Consider the following 19,311-nt stretch of genomic DNA (forward strand, 5'->3'; position numbering starts at 1 on the left):
CCATCTCCAAATGTTCTCATTTGGATTTAGATTAGGGGAACATGTACGATGGCCCAAAGAGTGACTTTATTCCTCTGATAGATGTCCTTTGTCAGGCGAGTATTGTGAACTGCAAAGTTGTCCTGTTGTGTCAGTCATTACCACAAAGATGAGGGCCTTCAGTCATGAGGGATGCCCCCTACAACATCTCCACATAGCCAGCTGCAATTTGACGCCCCTGCACAAACTGAAGCTCTATTGTTCCATGGATGGCACCCCATTGTGCCATGTGGAAAACGTCTCAGGTGGGATCTCCTTGCCATGCCAGTAACATTGGAAGACATCAGGACCATCCAGGTTGCATTTTTTCTCATCAGAGAATAAAACTTTCTTCCATCTTTCAATGTCCCATGTTTGGCACACTCGTGCAAATTCCAAATGGGCATTTTTGTGACGTTGAAGGAGACAAGGCCTTTGAAGACGTTTTTTGTTCTTAAAACCCTTCCCTCGCAGATGCCGTCTGATGGTTATTGGACTGCACTCGGCATCAGTAACACTCTTCATATGGGCCAAGGATCATCCCGTGTCTTGATGGACAACCAATTGGATCCTCCGGATCATGGCCGGTAAAATATTTTTGGGACTACTACTTTACTTTTTCATTGATTAATCCTAAGGATCTTTTACAAAGTTTAAAATGACTGTCTTACTGCGCCCAACCTCAGCCGCAATGGTGCGCTGCGAGACGCCTTTCTTATGCAACTCAACAGTTAGACCGTGTTCAAAGAGAGAAGGCTTTTTTTCCCCCTTTGCCATCAAGAGATCATGAAAGCTTGAATACCTGACAGAAAATAACACTGAATCCACATTTTTGCCAAGATTTTTTTGCTTTGAACCTCCTTAATGTCAATAGTGCAAAATGTAAATTCTTGCAATTTTTCAACTGGTCTTCAAATTTTGATCAGGAGCGTATTTGAAAAAAAAAACAAAATTGGGAAAAAAAAATAGCACATGGGAAGAACAGCATTATCTGACTGAGAGTGTTTTATTGTTTTCAATTATAAATCATGCTTTTGGTAGTTGCAATATTGATTTTTTTCCTTTCATCTGTGTTTACTCTGCCTGGCGGTTATTATCTGAACTGAGTCCTTGATGCCTTGAAGTCATTATTTTTATGATGTTCTTATAGTGTTTTGAGAAAGCAACAGAAGGTGTTGCTACTTTTTTTATTTGGTTTTATTTGCCTCGTGTTAGCACATACGACCATTTTCAACCAACACTTACTTTGTAATTGGACTGCGGCGTCTTCATTTGACTACATCATAATATGGCACACGGTGCAATGCACTCAAATCCATGTAAAGTTGAAACGAATTTACAATGAAAAAGTTGTTAACATGAAGCAGAAGAGCAGTGCCTCAGAGGGTGGCAAAGCTGCAAGCCCACAAGAGCCAAGCTATTGTTAGAACAGCAGCAGCCGCAGCCCAAGGGATGGACTGACTCTATCACACTCCTCTCTATCTCCCTTTTCTTGCTTTCCCTCCGTCTGTCTCATGTGGCCACACTTTGCATTTTCCACTTTGATCTCACTCTGCGTCCTTTTTCCCCCCTCCTGCATTTTTGTTTCTCTCTTTGGATCTCAGCTTTTCAACATGTCTAATTTTTCCTTTTCTCTCTTCCACCTTTTGCGTCATTCATTATTGAGCACAGTTCTTTTATTCATTTTGTTCTCAGCCTTGATTTTCTCCGTTATCTGTTTGTAGGGCTTGTAGCATCCCCACTCACCACTCTCCTGACCCAGTTCTTTCCATTTAGCCACCGCAAAGTGTCACTGACTTTGTATAAGATAAGACAAAATGATAAATTATGCTCCATAGATTAAAATTGAGGCATTTACTGTCAAGAAAATATGAAACCAAATGCTGTTCTGATATGAGAGAGTTCTGCCATTTTTTGTATTGTTCTCACACCCTCCTTTTTCCACTCATTCCCTCCTACTGAGATTATGGTCAAAATACACTGAAATGAGTCTGTGTAGGCTCTCAGTCGTACAGGAGTTGTCCATCGAGGAAAAGGCTTCTTGAGACGTCATCTGTACTTCTGTGTAGAAGGTGTCGGACGTTTCGCTCCTCATTCGAAGAGCTTCGTCAGCAAACTAATAAGTGCTGGTAGCTTAGGCCTTAAATACTCTCAACCTGTGGGTACCCACGGTGGGCTTTTAACAAATGTCAAAAGAAGAGAGTAGGGAAAGAAACCCAAAAGCCCACAGAAGCAAAAAGGAGAGGAGTGGTAGTCCCTTATGTAGCGGGGGTCTCCGAAAAACTCCAGAGGATCTTATGGCAACACAAAATTCCTACCTATTTCAAACCAGTAAATACCCTGAGACAAAAATTAGTGCATCCTAAAGACAAGGCTCCAAACCAGAAACAGAGCAATGTGGTCTATTCCATCCACTGTAAAGATGAGGAATGCAAAGAGCACTACATTGGGGAAACTAAGCAAATGCTCCAAAAAAGGCTTTATCAACATCGCAGGGACAATGCTAGTGGTCCTCAATCAGCAGTACATCTACACCTTAAAGCTACCAATCACTCTTTTCAGGACAGCGAGGTAAAGATTTTGGCCAAAGAAAACAGATGGTTTGAAAGAGGAGTAAAGGAAGCTATTTTTGTCAAACAACAGAACCCATCATTGAATCGGAATGGTGGTTTGAGGTTTAATTTGGACCCTGTGTTCAGCAGGTTACTGAGACCAAAACCCACAGCTCTTAGTTTTGCAAATGAGGTGAAGGCAGGGCCGAGCCAGAACAATAGATGCTAACAAGCCAGTATCAGAGTCGTTCATACCCAATTCAGGGAGCGACACTTCCCTTTTATCGTAGGTGTGAATAACAGGATAGGATTATACCACTGCTCCGCCCAGGCTTAGTGTAACGAACCAATAGGAGGAGGGTGTTGGCACACCAATTCCGCCCACTCTTACTGTATTTAAGGCCTAAGCTACCAGCACTTATTAGTTTGCTGACGAAGCTCTTCGGATGAGGAGCGAAACGTCCGACACCTTCTACACAGAAGTACAGATGACGTCTCAAGAAGCCTTTTCCTCGATACACTGAAATGAGTCATATTGTTAATGGTAATTCCCTGTAAATGTCACATACATTAAAATTTTCACTGCCACTGTATAGAGCCCTTATTATTAGTATGTAGTAATGTCAATACAGTCATGTGAAAAAAAAATTACACACCATATGGGGAGGACATTTTTGGTGCCCCTTATTGGTTGCTCAAACTGCTTTGGAAGACATGGTACCACACATAATAATACATATAATCATTGGACAAATGGTCAATGACTTTTGAGAAATTAATTGCTAAGTCCATTACATTTTTCTTGATGGTGGCCATGTTTTTCAACCAATTTTTCTCAAGTTTTACAGAAGTGTGCTTGTCAGTCCCATAAAGGTGTATACCAGGTTTTGTAGTGATTCAACTAACCATCCTAGAGGTACATTGGGTGTTTTTTATAGCGTAATGAACTGTGGGAGAAATTTCATAATTTCAAATATCTGACTTATGGGGTCAAAGTTTGGATTTTAATAACAGTTACATCCATGTTATGGACTTGTCAGAAAAATAATAGCACAGGCAACATGGCGTTGGTGCATGTTTTGGCAGACTTTCACCTTTTTGTGTGCAGTGGTTCAGGAATAGAAGAGCTGGTTTGGCCAAACAATACATACTAACATTTTTCACAACTGTATGTAACATTAATATTTGCTTTGAGAGGGAGATAGTTTGTACGAGGGAACTAGTAGAATTCTGCATTTGTAGCAAACAAGGCTGACTGCTACATACACGGATTAATTGTATTGCTATTTAAATAACATAAAATTTGCAGCATTAAAACATCAGTACTCTAAAGTCCATTGATAATGTGGTAAATAAATCTTGTTTTTTGTGTTCAAAACGTTTTTTTTTTAACTATTTTCAATATTGCTATTGTGCCTGTCTTACAGCCTAAACTACAGTTAGTTAATCAAGGAAGCAAACAAGGAAGAAATAATAGCAATATTCAAAATAGTATATAGTGGTGTTAAAACTTATTTCAGCATAAAATGGTTGCACACTGTGGCTATGAAATGTAATCACTGTAAAAATGAGCCATTGTCTCACGGGTATTGAATCAGGATTCTGCAGGTGTATTCATTCTGTCTGTGTGAAAATATTTAAAGTTTGTACTGTAATTAACTTTATATCTGCCATTCTCAGGTATGAGCTGCGTCTGCGCTACTTTCCTAAAGGTTACCTCAGTCATTTCTCGGAAGACAAACCCTCGCTCAACTACCTCTATCACCAGGTACGACATCACACACAAAGAAGAGGCAAATACTAGATGAAGAAAAATATTGGGGCCCAACTAATATGGATTTTTTGGGGGGGACGAATGCCGATTCCTCTATTAGGAAATAAAACATTCTGTTAATTGATATATTGGCCAATTACATTTTTACATTTTTCAATTAAAAGAAAAACATGAAATACCTCCTATTGATGGCTTAAATATAGTTCAAAACACCTGTTACAACGATATAAATTGAAGGGAAAACATTTAACAGTTTTCAAATACTGTTTATCCGAATTTGTGTGGAACAAGCAGCATACACTCTTTTACGCCCAGATGAAAAATTGCAAGAAATTACATTTTGCACTGTTGGATCTTAAGGAGGTTCCAAGTAGAGCTTGAAATTGCATGGTAATGGTTGAATTTATTCTGAACATGCATACAAGTTACATTGGAATACATCACATAGTACTATTCATAGTTTTGCATGTCCAAAAAAAATAAGAAGAAGCAAAGCTTATTTAATCCTGCCCCCTTTCCATTTCACATAATTACAATACATTTGTTCACTTACTGTATTCCAAATGTAGTCTTTGCCAATTGTAAATACATTGGAAAATGATGCAAATGATAAGGCAGTATAACAATGTGGTAAAAGGAGTCAAGGTTTATAATCACTGTAAATAAACTATATAACAGTCATAATTAATATATGATAATAACTGATGAAAGGATTAATAGTTGACAGAAACATAGTTGGATGATGTAGTGGTTCAGGACTATTCTTTCTTGTACTTTGTAAACATCAATTGCTTGTGCTGTGTATTGAAATAGCTCATTTTAGAGCATTGTTTGAGTTCTTTACTCACATAGTTTGATTCCACATACTGATATGCTGATGGTTTACAAAAATGGACATCAGTGCCCATCCATCCATCCATTTTCTATGCTGCTTACACTGGTCTAGACCCAAACTGCTACTCAAATGAAAGTAGTCATTCTTGGCTAACTTTGGGTCACAAAAATGATGTTTAAAAATGCTCATTAGCTCTTGTTTTAAAGATACACCACCCCTGGGGTGTAGGTAGGCCACATAATGTTGAATACAGAACCTATATTCACTTCACAAGAAGTGCCTAGTTGAATCTCCATAATCTTGTGACTGTATGCACACACACATATCAAATTGTCTATTACTCCCTATACGTATATGTAATAAAGAACCTTGCATATCTTTAAAATTCGAGCAAATAATAGTTTTTAATGGTCATGTTCTTGTTCAGCAGCCCAAAATGTTTTATCTCAGAAGCAGACATTTTTTGAAAATTTGTAGATCAGTGTTATCCTCACTTGGGTCACGGGGGTATGCTGGAGCCTATCATAGCTGACTATGGGCGAGAGGCGGGGTACACCCTGGACCGGTCGCCAGTCTATCGCAGGACACACATAGACAAACAACCATTCACACTCACATTCATAACTATGGACAATTTAGAGTCACCAATTAACTTAACATGCATGTTTTTGGAATGTGTTAGCAAGTGAAGTGTACTTTTGTAGTTATTTCCCCATATCTCCACATAATAGGCTAGGTATGGTAATACCAGAGAACAGTAGAGATAGTATGGAGTGATTTTTGGTTCAGAACAAATTTTGCTTTATTTGGTATTGAGGTATTTCTTGCCACTGTATTTTGTATATTTTTAATGTGATATTTCCAGCTAATATTATAATCTATTATGACCACCAGAAGAAGAAATGGGAGTGAGACAAAAAAATGTTGAGTACGCAGTTTATTGCACAACAACCATTACAAAGTGAAATAGGCTGTTCATCAGCCTTTAAAAGCCAAAATCTTGGCAAAAATGTGCCATCAATGTCATTTTCTGTCAGGTATTCACACTGTCATGATTTCTTGATGGCAAAGTAAAAAAAATGTCAGATTGTTGCTTTCTTGCTGCATAAGCGAAGGCCTCTCCCAGCACGCCATTGCTGCTGAGGTTGGACGAAGTAAGACAGTTATTTTGAACTTTTTAAAAACATCCTGAGGGAACAAAAAAGTCAAGTGGTAGACCCCAAAACATTTCACCGGCCCTGAGCCGGAGGATCCGATTGACTGTCCGTCAAGACACGGGACGATCCTCAGCCCAAATGAAGGTTGCTGCTGGTGCCGAGTGAAGTCCAATAGCCATCAAGACGGCATCTGCGCGAAAAAACATCTTCAAAGGCCTCGTCTCTTTCAACGCCACATAATCGCCCCTTTGGAATTTGCACGAGACCACCAAACATGGGACCTTGAAAGGTGGAAGAAAATGTTATTCTCTGATGAAAAAAATGTAACCTTGATGGTCCTGATGGCTTCCAACGTTACTGGCATGACAAGAACACTGATGTTTTCCTTCAATGGAACAATGGAACTTCAGGTTGTGAAGGGACGTGAAACGGCAGATGGTTATGTGGCGATGATGTAGGCGGCATCCCTCATGACTGAAGCCCTTGTTTGGGTTTTTCAACAGGGGAAAATACTTCAAAATACTTCCCCACACAAACGTTCCTTCTCCTTATAATGTGGAGATGTTGCGGGGACATCCCTCGTGACTGAAGGCCCTCGTCTGTGTGGTAATGACTGGCTTTTTCAACAGCGGCAGTTCACAACGCCCACCTGACAAAGGATTTCTTCCAGAGGAATAACATCACTCTTTTGGATCATCCTGCGTGTTCCCCTGATCTAATTCCAATTGAGAACGTTTTGTCATGATGGCAAGGGAAGTTTACAAAAATGGACATCAGTTCCAGATGGTAGATGCCCTCTGTGAAGCCATCTTTACCACCTGGAGCAACATTCCCACTATTCTCCTGGGAACACTGGCATGCCCAAAACAATTAACAGTTAACAAGAATGGTGCAGCTACTCATTACTGAGTCAGTTTTAGAAAATGTTGCTTCTGTTTTAAGGGGCTTTCAGGGTTTTTTTTTTTAGCTATGGTCTTAAACTTTTGATCAGCTGATGAACAGCTTGTTTCACTTTAATGCTTGTTTTCTTACTCAATTTTTTTTCCTCACTCCCATTTCTTCTTTTTGCATTTTGAAGCTCTACTTAGTGTTAATATCGGTGACTATAAGCCAACTTTTAACCGATTACCAATTATTCTCTAATGGCATGATTGGCTGATTAAATTGGCCGGACGATTAATCTGTCGGGCCCGAAAAACTTTAGTAATTACATGATGCCACAACAGCTTCTGTTATGCCACTTTTTCCTGCCTTGATCTACTTTTATAATTACCTATGGCATTTATATAAGGAGCTGTGCTGTTCCATTTTATTTCACCAGGTAAAGAGTGACTACATGCAACATATCGCAGATCAGGTGGATCAAGATGTTGCTTTGAAATTGGGCTGTTTAGAAATAAGGTGAGAAGATGCAGTGTGTACTCATAAGTAGTATTTGAAAAGTCTGCTGTTTGTTCTAACCATCCTCTGTCTGTTATACAGGCGCTTTTTCAGAGAGATGCCAGGAAATGCCCTTGACAAGAAATCCAACTACGAACTGCTAGAGTAACATTGATTGCTACAATGATTATGAGAATTTTTTTTGCTGATGAATATGCATAAAGTGTTGTGATTTTGTTGTGTGTTTTAGGAAAGATGTTGGTTTGAGAAGGTTCTTCCCTAAAAGCCTTCTAGACTCTTTAAAGGTGAGCAGCAAATTGGCAGCAATGTCCGTGGTCAGTGAGGTGCGGCCCTCTCAGCCGGCTGTGGGATTAACTTTTAGTTGGAATGAATGTTGACACAAGGGATATTTGACCTGGATGTTTGAGTACCTGATTAAACAGAATCAAGTTGAACATGATGTTGTCAGTATGCACCATGGTTTCCATGGCCCTGGGCTACATAAGCCTCTTGAAGAAAAGCAATGCGTTGTAATAGTTTTTCAAATTTTGGTCTCTCTTCCACCTTTCTCAGGCAAAGACTCTTCGTAAGCAGATCCAGCAGACCTTCAAGCAGTTTGCCAACCTCAACGATGAGCAGAGCATCCATAAATTCTTTGAGATAATCTCTCCTATCTACCACTTCGACAAGGAGTGCTTCAAATGTGCTTTAGGGGTAAGGCAGTATTCAGTCGATGGAGACAAATGTTTCATGTTTAGAGGAACAGTGAAGGACGTTCACACGCTTTCACGCTTATCATGTCATTCTGGTGGAAGTTGGGAATTTATTTAGCACTCTGTGTGGAATGTCATCATGTTAATGGTTTACCAGACCTAAACAAGGCCAGGTTAGAAAGTTGTCCATTTGTCCATTAGCCGCATTGTCACATTAGACCAGGGGTGTCAGAAGTGCGGCCCGCAGCTTGCTTTTTATTGGCAATTTAATTTGAGCTATATTATTTTTGTACATGACACATTCTCCAAACCTGCAGAGATCTTTAAAAGCAACTTCAATTCTCTGTATATTTTTAAATTGTTAGTTGTTGGTGAAATGGAAACACAGTTAGAATTGTTAGATTATTGAGGTATGAAGTGATAAAATGAATCTTGGATCATTTTTGGTCTTTTCTTGATTAATGATTTAATCCTGGATGTTGGAAGAAAAGAAAAAAACACAAACACCTGACAGGAATATCATGGTTTTAATGAGTGGCTCTGATACTAAATGTAACTGCATGCTGCAAAATACGCACACAATTTCTGCTGAAGTACAGGAACTTTGAAAATCTAATAAGAATAGTGTCCTTTTATGTCTGCCACCATCATGCTTGTTAATTAGCGCGGGAAGTATGTAGTTAATTATGTATTGATATCTAAATATCATGTGGCGTCCAGTCATCACGACTGTTATCACTGACATTAATGTTTTGTGTGTTTTGTTTGGGTTTTATTTTCCACTATTTTTCACGAACTTAACATTGTACAGTTACCTTTTTACACGTTTTTTTATGATCTGGCTGTGATTGAACAATGCAAAAAATAAGCTTTGAGTGCATTTCAACTTTAAACTTACATTTCGGGTTGTTAGTCAGCAAGTTTGGAGAACGTATACGAGTTTAATTCATTAGTTGTGCACATGCACCTACCGTAGACAAACGAGTATTCCAACATTAAAATTAGGGATCAAATTTGATTTAAGTGGTATTCCTATTAATTATAATAGGACAAAAATCACAGAATAATAATGGTCTGTTTTCTTCCTCTGTTGTCTTTCCAGTCAAGTTGGGTAATATCAGTAGAGCTGGCAATCGGACCAGAGGAAGGAATCAGCTACCTCACGGATAAGGGCTCAACGGTGAGTATTATCATAAAATTTAACAAGTCTTGTCAATTCTGGGTCAATATGAAACCATTTGTTTTTTATGCTTGTCTGTTTTTTTTTGTATATTGCCTTACATGACAGCATAAGCTGCTATGTTTATCACTTCGTGCTCTTACTAGCCATCTACCACACTGCCCTCTTCTGGTTTGTCTTGCCTGTGCAATTGATTACAGCTGTTTAGTCACAGAAAATATGTTGATCGCTGTATGATATGTAATCTTAATTTATATCTTGTTTCCAGCCTACCCACTTAGCTAACTTCAACCAGGTTCAGTCCATCCAGTATTCCGCTTTGGAGGAAAAGGACAGGAAAGGCATGCTGCAGCTCAACGTAGCAGGAGCTCCAGAGGTAACAAAAGACTGTAGTACACACACAGCATTCCTCATGTTGTCTTTCTGGTTTCCTCCAAACAAGCTGTGCTCAGTCAAATGATTGATGTATGTAGAGTTTATTCACAATTAGTCCATCCTAATGTGTGTAACTATCACAGACTAGCTTGTGCTTATTAATCATTGTAGAATGACTTGGAGTGACACAGTCCTCCAGTAAAGATGAATGCAATGTCAGCATGTGTATGTCAAGAGTGGGCGTGTTTGCAGTAGAACGTTCAAGTGGAAAAAGATGTCAGCATCATGTCTTGAGTATATTTTTCTGTGCGGGTGTGAACAACTTAATATGCTGAGATGTGTTCACTTGTAAGATTTGCTCATTAAAAAGTCATATAACGCCACTCAGCCCAACTTTATCCGACTAATCCTTCCGTGTGTTTCTGTGCGCTTGTGCAGCCTCTCACAGTCACCACGGCGTCGCTGACTACAGCAGAAAACATGGCCGACTTGATTGACGGTTACTGCCGACTCTTCTCCTTAGCTACTCATTCCTTCATCGTCAGAATCCACAAAGGTAGGACACAGTACCCCTTCTGCCGTATGTACTTTAGGCTTGCTGCAGTGCAGTGGTTATCTTGGAGACAATTCAGGAATCGGTGTCAATATGCTACAAACACAGTCAGCCAACCAGACAATTAACTCTGTCTCTGACTGGAGATGCTTGTCACTGTTTGTCAGTTGGAGTAGCCGTCCTGTGTTTATTTTTTTCTAAAAATAAACACAGGATGGCAAAGAACAGAGTGATGTGTTGACTCTCGCTACTGTAACTGATTTATTTTGTCTTGCAGAGGGGGACCGAGCGCTACCATCCCTCCCAAAGTAAGTCTTACTATTTTGTCCTCAATGTGCGTGGACATTAGTTTTAAGGACATTGTTATGTAACTGCAAATGCGAAGGAACATATAATCATGGCCGAAAATATTGGTATGCCAAAAATACCAATGTTTTTGGCCATGCCTGTATGGAATACAAACAAATTAGCCTAATTTATACAGTCATGGCCGAAAACGTTGGCATCTTTGGCATGCCAATAGTTTTGGCCGTGACTATAATAACACAATTCTTTATACATACAGTGTTCCCTCGTTGATCGCGTGGGATAGGTTCTCATGATAGCCCGCAATAAGTGACATCCGCTAAGTAGCCAACTGTATATATTTTTTTACAGCTATACATGTTTTAAGGCTGTAAAACCCCTCACCATATACTTTATACACTTTTCTCAGACAAGCATTAACATTTTCTCACATTTGTCTCTTGTTTAAACACTCTCAAATTTAAAATTTTGTTTGAATTTTCAGTCAATCTATTCGGTTGGACACAAGCAATTATTAAGTGACTCACGCGTATTCACTCCTCTGACTGTGCCTCGTCCTGGCGTTGTTCCGCTGTAACATTTTTGTATCCCTGTTAAAACATATTGCTCCTGTTGTCGTATTTTCCTCACACGGTTAGCTTCTTCTGTTTCTTCTATTGTTTACAGTATTTTTTTATTTTTATTTTTTTTAGTTTATTAAGGACAGTGTGCAATTTCATTAAAAAGATGTCTGCACCAGATTTAGCTCAGAGCTCATTTTCATCTGCAGTCCTCACATCATAAAATACAATACAAAAATACAATAAAGTGCAATACAAATACAAGAGAGTACATATAAATACCAGGTACAAAAAATGCAATAAAGTGAAATACAAGAAACCACATATAAATACAAGGTACAATCGTTAAAAAGCTAGTGTAGGATAAAATCGTAAAATATAAGAACTTCTGAAATAAACAATCTCAAAACAATTCTATACATTAACTAACATTTAAAGTGCGTGCATATTCATAAGTGCATACAGATAGTAAAGACACCCATATTTAGCAGCAAAGTCATTGAAACATTGGCGGTTAGCAAGCAGCTCACATGTCTAGCTAGTTTGGTATCCATGACCACAACAGGAGATATGAAGGAGATTGATTCACAATGGTGTACAGCAGGGGTGGGCAAACTGCGGCCCGCGGGCCACATCAGGCCCGCCAAGCAACTCAATCCAGCCCACCGGGTGTTTCCAAATTCTTTTTTTCAAAACCTTAACCATAGGTAGCCGGCAACATGACTTGGAGTGCTATTGTGGCACGCTTGAGTCGCACGGGAAATAGTCAGATGCAGTCTATAGCTTGTACAAAAAAGCGATCCAAACAAAACAACACACACGTTATGCACAACGTAACCTACCTACTGCACCATGTGGGCATACAAATAAACCTATGCCAAGATTACACCCATATATTCCCGCCACAAGACATGCTGGGCAGCTTGTGGTACTCTCTCCCAACATTTTGCTGTGTTTGTCACATTTTTGCTTGATTGCAAAATATGCTAAGGAGTTAACACACTCTGGATCTTCATTGTTTTATCGCTCATAGTTCATGTTGTTGTCACTGGACTACCTAGCATGCGTTGCGGGCACTTGTAAATAGCAGTTTAAGTTACGTGTTATGTTTAGCGCTTAGTTGTTGTTTATCACCCACATAGCATTAGTAGTTAATTTGCGATGCATTAACTTGCTATGGATGTGTTGAGTTTTTGTTTTGTTGCACCGTAAGTAAAAATCCCCTTCGCCAAATTTTTTAACCCAATGTGACCCGCGAGTCAAAAAGTTTGCCCACCCCTGGTCTATATACAATCAGGTTGCAGAAGACAATGGCCGTTGCAGACAGAGGAGAGAGAATAGAACACCGCCGCCTACTGCTGAGGCAGAACTCAACACTCAACTTCCCACAATGGGCCAGGCTCGGCCTGTAAAAATGTTCATACGCTGTAAAAAAAAAAAAAAAGCTCTACAGTTGCACAAAAAAAAAATCTTCGAAACAGCGAGTCCACGAAAGGTGAACCGCGAGGGAGCACTGTAGACTATATAAAAACCCTAAAGTCATATTGCATAATGATGAACAATGACGTGGGAGGAGCCTTAAGTTAACCCCAAATCATTTTATTTTGTCCGATGCAGAGTGTCAAATCACGAGAGGCGGATGGAAAAACGGATGGAGGGAGTGCGAACCAGAGCAGTGTGTGTGTCAGGTAGAAGATTGGCTGTGGCCTTCATTATCTGTCTCTTTCTAGTGCTTTTAATGTTGTGAGTGACTGAAGGCACTGTAGACAAGTCTGTGTCCTGAAAGCCCCCTCTGTTTGCAGTGAAGAGTCTTTCTCTGACCAGATGTTTGCATGGAGAGCTTTAGTCACTGCCACTTAGTCTCTGCGTTGACTTTCTCCTAACCTCTGACTAACCCCCAGTTGCGCAGGATGACATGAACATGACCACAAGAATAGAACCAATGTTACTGTTTCCTGCATACTAACCTTTAAAACTCTCTCCTCCCTTCTCTGTATGCATCTCATGGTGCATGTGGCTTCTGCAGGGCACACTAGTGGCGATGGTAAACAATATCATCTATTACGTCCCTGTTTAATTTGACTGCAATGCATGCGAGTCGAGTATATCTGTGTGTGTCTGTAACTGATGACACTTTCTCCATGACTCAACCTGTTTTTTTGTGACACATTCTGGAAAGAACAACCGTTTCCATCCCTCCCCTTTCCTCTTTGTATCGGCCTCCCCATTGCACATCACTCTGTGCTGTTCTTGTCACTTGTGTGCGCGTTTGACTGTAATTGTTGTGCATGTATTCCGCATTGGATATGGTGGCATTCTTTTGGAAGGGTAATTTGGTCCAATAATGTTTTTCTGCTACATTTTTCTGGATATGTGCCTGTTTTTGAGTGTTGTTTTCTTAAAAAAATTCTGAATCACCAAATGAGTTTTAATATCCTGTCATTCTGTCTCCTATAGAAACGGATGATTATGCTGAGATCATAGATGAGGAGGACACCTATACAATGCCCTCAAGTAAGTAGACGGGCATCCACTTGCTGATACACATTGCAACTGGTTTATGTATAGAGTCACTTTAGTGCTTATGGTCAGACTTGTCACTCTTTGTGGATTGCATGCCAGGGTTAGTTTAATTCACTGTGTGATTAAGAGAGTGGCCAGTCCACAAGAGCCATACTTGTGTGCATGTGTGTGTCATTTGGTCTTTACCCTTTCCCTCGCTCTTCATGCTTGTAGTGAAGTGGGATTCAGCTCCGAGTGATGACTTTTCTTCTTCAAAAGCTGTCAAATTTTGTTTTAAAAATATATTTTGCTTCCATCACATTTGGCCATGTCTTATCTTATGAATAGTTCAGATAAGCTGGCCTTATTTGGTCAATAAATAAACACACACACACACACACACACACACATACACACACTTATCTTTGATTGAAATGTCACTTTTACTTTAAAATAAGACTTACTTTATACGTTACAACCTGACATGTTTATGATGGAAACAGTCACACATTCAGACAGATAGTAAGTATTAATAGGATTATCATTGTTATTAAAATAAGTATTTAACATATTTTGAAATACTGTACTACTCTTTTAGGGTTTTTGATGCCTAACTGAATACTGTACTAACAAAAGTTCCGTGGTCACACAGAGTAATCTTAACTAAAAAGGGGAAACTCAAATCTCACGTTGTCCCTATATTTATAAGCCTGTATTATATTTTTGTAGTGTTTGGGTGTCACAAGATCAAGATGAATCGACCTACATGTGATGGACATAAATATCAGGATATTAGTGTGTATCTTGCTTTTACTTTGTTTAAAGAGGTGATCGTTTATACTACCAAAGTCTTGCTTTTTCTGCACAAAACACTCACTTCAAAAGTTACGGGGCAACTTGGTCTGTAATCAATCTTTCTGAAATATTCTAAATGTGGTTGCTAACTTGTTACTGTACTCACAGTTAGTTATTTTGTCTCCTATCAATAACCAATTTTCCCAGAGTACTATGGACTAGATCAAGGTAATAATTTGAACACACCATAAGTCTGGTTGTGTGGTGGTACTTTGATTTGGTGGTGGATGTGATCTTTTTATGTTTGCTTGCAACTGTAAATGAAGACCTGAATGTGCCCCCCTCCCCTCCTTGTGTTTGTATTGTCAGTTTGGACCATGTTGGTCTGATTTATTTGGACAAGATTTAAGAACGAGGGTGAAATAAACTTTTTCAGTGAGAAACATATAGCAAAAGAGAAAAAAACAAATGTTGCAAAAGCATTATGCATTAAGGAAATATTGCTGACAATGTCTCACATTTATACCATCAACTTTTTTCCTAGCGCATTATTATTATTACATTTAAATTTGTGCACCACCCCATGCTCATACAGAATAATTGAAACTGGCTGTTGTCTTCGTTACGTGGCATACTCGGCTTCAGTTGCATGCTGGCTGCTACCAAGCTTGCCAGAGTATGAGGATAAATGAATAATTATATACTTATTATTACGCACATCACTTGCGTGAACAACTTTTTCCGCTCTCATAATGTAATAGTTTGCGTGAATGTCCCTCAAATCCTGCACACACTGCTCTGACAAGCTTGGTAAATGCAAATTTATACATTAAGGATGTGTATATTGGTGTGTATGTTTTGTCCTTTTTGTCCTCAACTGCATGTCTTTCTGTCTGCTTGTGTTCATATCCACGTATATTGTGTATCCAGCACAGGACTATGAGATTCAGAGGGATCGCATTGAACTGGGCCGCTGCATAGGTGAGGGTCAGTTTGGGGACGTCCACCAAGGAGTCTACATCAGCCCGGTAAACACACACACATACAACACTGTGCCATAAATTGTAAGTTTCTATTGCTCTACTGCTACATTTGCTAAGATTGGATTTCAGTTGGGAAGTGTTATTATGAATCACGTACAGTGGATCACACACGCATACTTGCAACGCTGCATTCATGACCCTGCAAATTTGTGAATTCCTCTAAATAGGCCATTATTTTCCGCAGAAAACACAACTCATTCACCGTGAGTCGGTAATAATTTAGGAATTATACAGCATATACGTATGTACCACTGTTAGAAAGTTTTTACATGCTTATGTCTTTATGCTTCACTGATAATATTTATTCGTTAAGCATTGACATTTATCACTTTGTTCGGAGGTCCTTGAACACACCGTAGTTGTGTGCCGTAAAAGTTTGTTTGGCTCGGGAAGGACTAGCTTCGACAGTCAAACCGGCCACAAAACATGCAGCAATGTGAACACACATTACAGTAATCCCTCGTTTATCGTGGTCAATTGGTTCCGCGATAAGTGAATTTCTCCAAAGTAGGATAGGATTCAATATTAATAAACTGAATATTTTTGTAATTAGAGCATAGAAAAACTGTCAATGACTTTGTAAACACGATTTTTACCATTATTAGAGCCCTCTGGACAAGAAATAACATCCCTATAGTCACATTTACACTCATATTACCCAATATAGTAGATATAATCAGAGAAAATAAGACATTTAAGACATAAATAAGGCTTGTGTGTATTTCAATAAATGTCTTCCAGGACATGTGGACAGGAATTGCCATCGTGGATTCAGAGTTCAGCTTTAGCTGCAGTACGGCCACAACAGTAGCCCATGTTATTATGATGATGATGACTATTATTATCATTATTATTTTGTTATTATTGTGCCTGTTCTGAGTAATTAGAAAAATAATTATTTAAAAAAGTAATTATTTAATAATAAAAGTTTGTTATTGGCAATCAAGTCTGGTGCGTGTTACTAGTGACACCTAGTGGCCAGTGTAGACAGTTCATCAGCGTCTTGTCTTGCCTTAAAGTGTTTGTATTTGAGTTCATTTAGAACCTTTTTATTCTTGAAAATGCTTAATTTATTCCAAGAATACTGGACTAATAATAGGCTATAGTCAACCACAAAAATCGATCATTAATTAATTTTTTAAAAACCGTGAAGGAGCGATGTTCGAACCACGATTGAGCAAGGGACAACTGAAATATACTGTATTATCATCGTTATTAAAGTAATTATTAGGATTACTACAGCTAAGGAGTGTGGATTATGTAGACGCGGCTTGAAGAAACGCCTTCTCTAATCTACTAGCCTCTAGCGCTGTCCTGACGACCCGGCTAAAGTCTATACTTTGACTCCGATTCCATCTGTTTATCAATCATCTTACATTGTCATTTGTTATTCTTTAATATGCATTTCTTATCTAATACATTAATAAGTGTGTGTGTGAGGCAATTTAAGGCTTAAACCTGGATTGTGTCACATGAGAACAATGTTAATGAAGAAAGAAGGGGAGAGCTCTGGGGCTGAATCTAATCTAATAACGGTCACTTTCATTGCAAATGTTGATCCAAAATCGGAAGGGAATGGCAACGACAAGCTAGCAGGACAGTTTGGAGTGTGGGGCGAGCATTGTGTGAACAATTGACATTTTATGGAGAATCAGTGACTGGTGGTCCACCTATGAAAAACCTGTTGCATACTATTTATTGTCTGTGTGGTATAAAATAGTCAGTTTACAATAGAACACCACTGCACTCATCACACTTACATACAGTACATTCAGGAGAGAACAAAGGGACATTAATTCTTTGTGTGACATAATGTGCAACAGCTTTCAACACATGGTGACTTTAAGGGGCTTAAATCTAAATCTTATTGAAATAAAGTCCCCTATAAATGGTCCCCTGGCTACAGTTGGTTTAATATAAGAATAAAATCCAAATCCCTAACATTCATTCACATTAGTTCTGGATCCACTTTCATCCATCCATCTTCTATGCCGCTTATCCTCACTAGGGTCGCGGATATGCTAGAGCCTATCCCAACTGACTTCAGGCGAGAGGCGGGGTACACCCTGGACACACCATGGCACATATAGACAAACAACCATTCACACTCACATTCACATCTATGGACAATTTAGAGTCGCCAATTAACCTAACATGCATGTTTTTGGAATGTGGGAGGAAACCGGAGTACCCGGAAAAAACAAACACACGCACGGGGGAGAACATGCAAACTCCACACAGAGATGCCCAATGGAGATTCAAGCCCAGATCTTCCAGATTCCCTGACTGTGTGGCCAACATGCTAACCACTAGGCCACCATCCGGCCCCAATCCGCTTTCACATAGTTGCTAAAATACTTAAACATGAAATACACAATATTTTAATTTTTAATTATTCCAGTCTCTTTTCACACACTTTTTTAAAATAAAAGAATTGACCTCAAACGTGCATTCAGGATAACACTCGATGAGTAGTAAGTGTGAAAATGTTTTGGTGTGTCTGTATCCTGCAGGAGAACCCGGCACTGTCAGTGGCTGTGAAGACGTGTAAGAATTCAACGTCGGACAGTGTCAGGGAGAAATTTCTCCAAGAAGCACGTAAGCTCTTCACGTGTGTTTGTGCTCAAAAGATCACATTCAGAAGCTTGAGAGGTGAGTATTAATGAGAACCCATTCCTTCACCCCCCCAAGTAACCATGCGGCAGTTTGACCATCCTCACATTGTGAAGCTGATGGGAGTCATTACAGAGAATCCAGTCTGGATCATCATGGAGCTTTGTACATTGGGAGAGGTAAGATAACCATTGCTATGTATGTGACTCCTCTACCTTGATGACTGTAACATCCCTCTCACTCTGCCATGTGCCTTCCATAGTTACGCTCCTTCTTGCAAGTGAGAAAATACAGTTTAGACCTGGCCACTCTCATCTTGTACTCCCACCAGCTCAGCACAGCATTGGCCTACCTGGAGAGCAAACGCTTTGTACACAGGTATGTTGCATTGCCTGTAGTGATTTTAACATGCATGACAGCTGGGGAGTGTGAAAATATCTAACTTTACACTTCCTGTGTGTGATCTCAAAGCGTTCCAATTGAAAGTAAAACGAAAATATGACTGAAGGCCTCAATAAGCGTGTTGTCTAGCTTCCAAGGTGCTTTAAAGTTGATATGATGAAAACTATGTGGAGTACGCAGCCTTCTTTGATGTTTTTACATTTTACTAAATAACTTCAAAAGTTGTTGTGAGTTGCTGGTGGTAGAATGAGTGGCATCTTTTTCTAGTTTGAGGTACAAAACATCCTAATCCCCCTTTTCTTGCAACATAGGATTGTACAGGGTCAGGCAAAATGATCTGACACATTTGTAGGTTAAATAAAAGGCAAATAAAGTAAAGAAACAAGAAAGTGTTTTTATTTTTGAAAAGTTTCATTATGTTTTAAAATTTAAATCAGTCAAATGGGATCCATTATTGTCCACACACTCAATGCAGATCCAGTAGCTCTGAAGTTGGTAACCCATAACAAGATGGAGTTTCGAGCTGGTATGGGATCATGTCTACCAAGATTGA

The 19,311-nt window shown here is 39.3% G+C and overlaps 1 protein-coding gene across 12 annotated transcripts in view; it reads left to right on the top strand.

Annotated features, from left to right (window-relative positions):
• The window catches only part of LOC129184924 (focal adhesion kinase 1-like), a 74,330-nt gene that overhangs the window by 23,822 nt on the left and 31,197 nt on the right, over positions 1-19,311 (top strand). For 7 of the 12 annotated variants that reach the window (XR_008572006.1, XM_054781446.1, XM_054781442.1 and 4 more), the window contains 17 exons: positions 4,251-4,338; positions 7,658-7,737; positions 7,819-7,881; positions 7,967-8,021; positions 8,290-8,430; positions 9,532-9,609; positions 9,878-9,985; positions 10,423-10,540; positions 10,815-10,845; positions 13,021-13,091; positions 13,430-13,447; positions 13,861-13,917; positions 14,908-14,928; positions 15,631-15,728; positions 18,257-18,341; positions 18,435-18,535; positions 18,619-18,734. Coding sequence is in view for 11 of the 12 variants with exons in the window: in XM_054781446.1 (XP_054637421.1) it covers positions 4,251-4,338; positions 7,658-7,737; positions 7,819-7,881; positions 7,967-8,021; positions 8,290-8,430; positions 9,532-9,609; positions 9,878-9,985; positions 10,423-10,540; positions 10,815-10,845; positions 13,021-13,091; positions 13,430-13,447; positions 13,861-13,917; positions 14,908-14,928; positions 15,631-15,728; positions 18,257-18,341; positions 18,435-18,535; positions 18,619-18,734 (1,329 nt within the window). In the remaining variant the exon portion in view is untranslated. Of the gene's footprint in view, positions 1-4,250; positions 4,339-7,657; positions 7,738-7,818; positions 7,882-7,966; positions 8,022-8,289; positions 8,431-9,531; positions 9,610-9,877; positions 9,986-10,422; positions 10,541-10,814; positions 10,846-13,020; positions 13,092-13,429; positions 13,448-13,636; positions 13,732-13,860; positions 13,918-14,907; positions 14,929-15,630; positions 15,729-18,256; positions 18,342-18,434; positions 18,536-18,618; positions 18,735-19,311 lie in introns of those variants that run through there. The other 5 variants (XM_054781443.1, XM_054781444.1, XM_054781445.1 and 2 more) reach the window with 5 other exon arrangements.

Source organism: Dunckerocampus dactyliophorus, chromosome 7 (genome assembly GCF_027744805.1).
Source record: "Dunckerocampus dactyliophorus isolate RoL2022-P2 chromosome 7, RoL_Ddac_1.1, whole genome shotgun sequence".
Lineage (NCBI taxonomy): Eukaryota > Metazoa > Chordata > Actinopteri > Syngnathiformes > Syngnathidae > Dunckerocampus > Dunckerocampus dactyliophorus.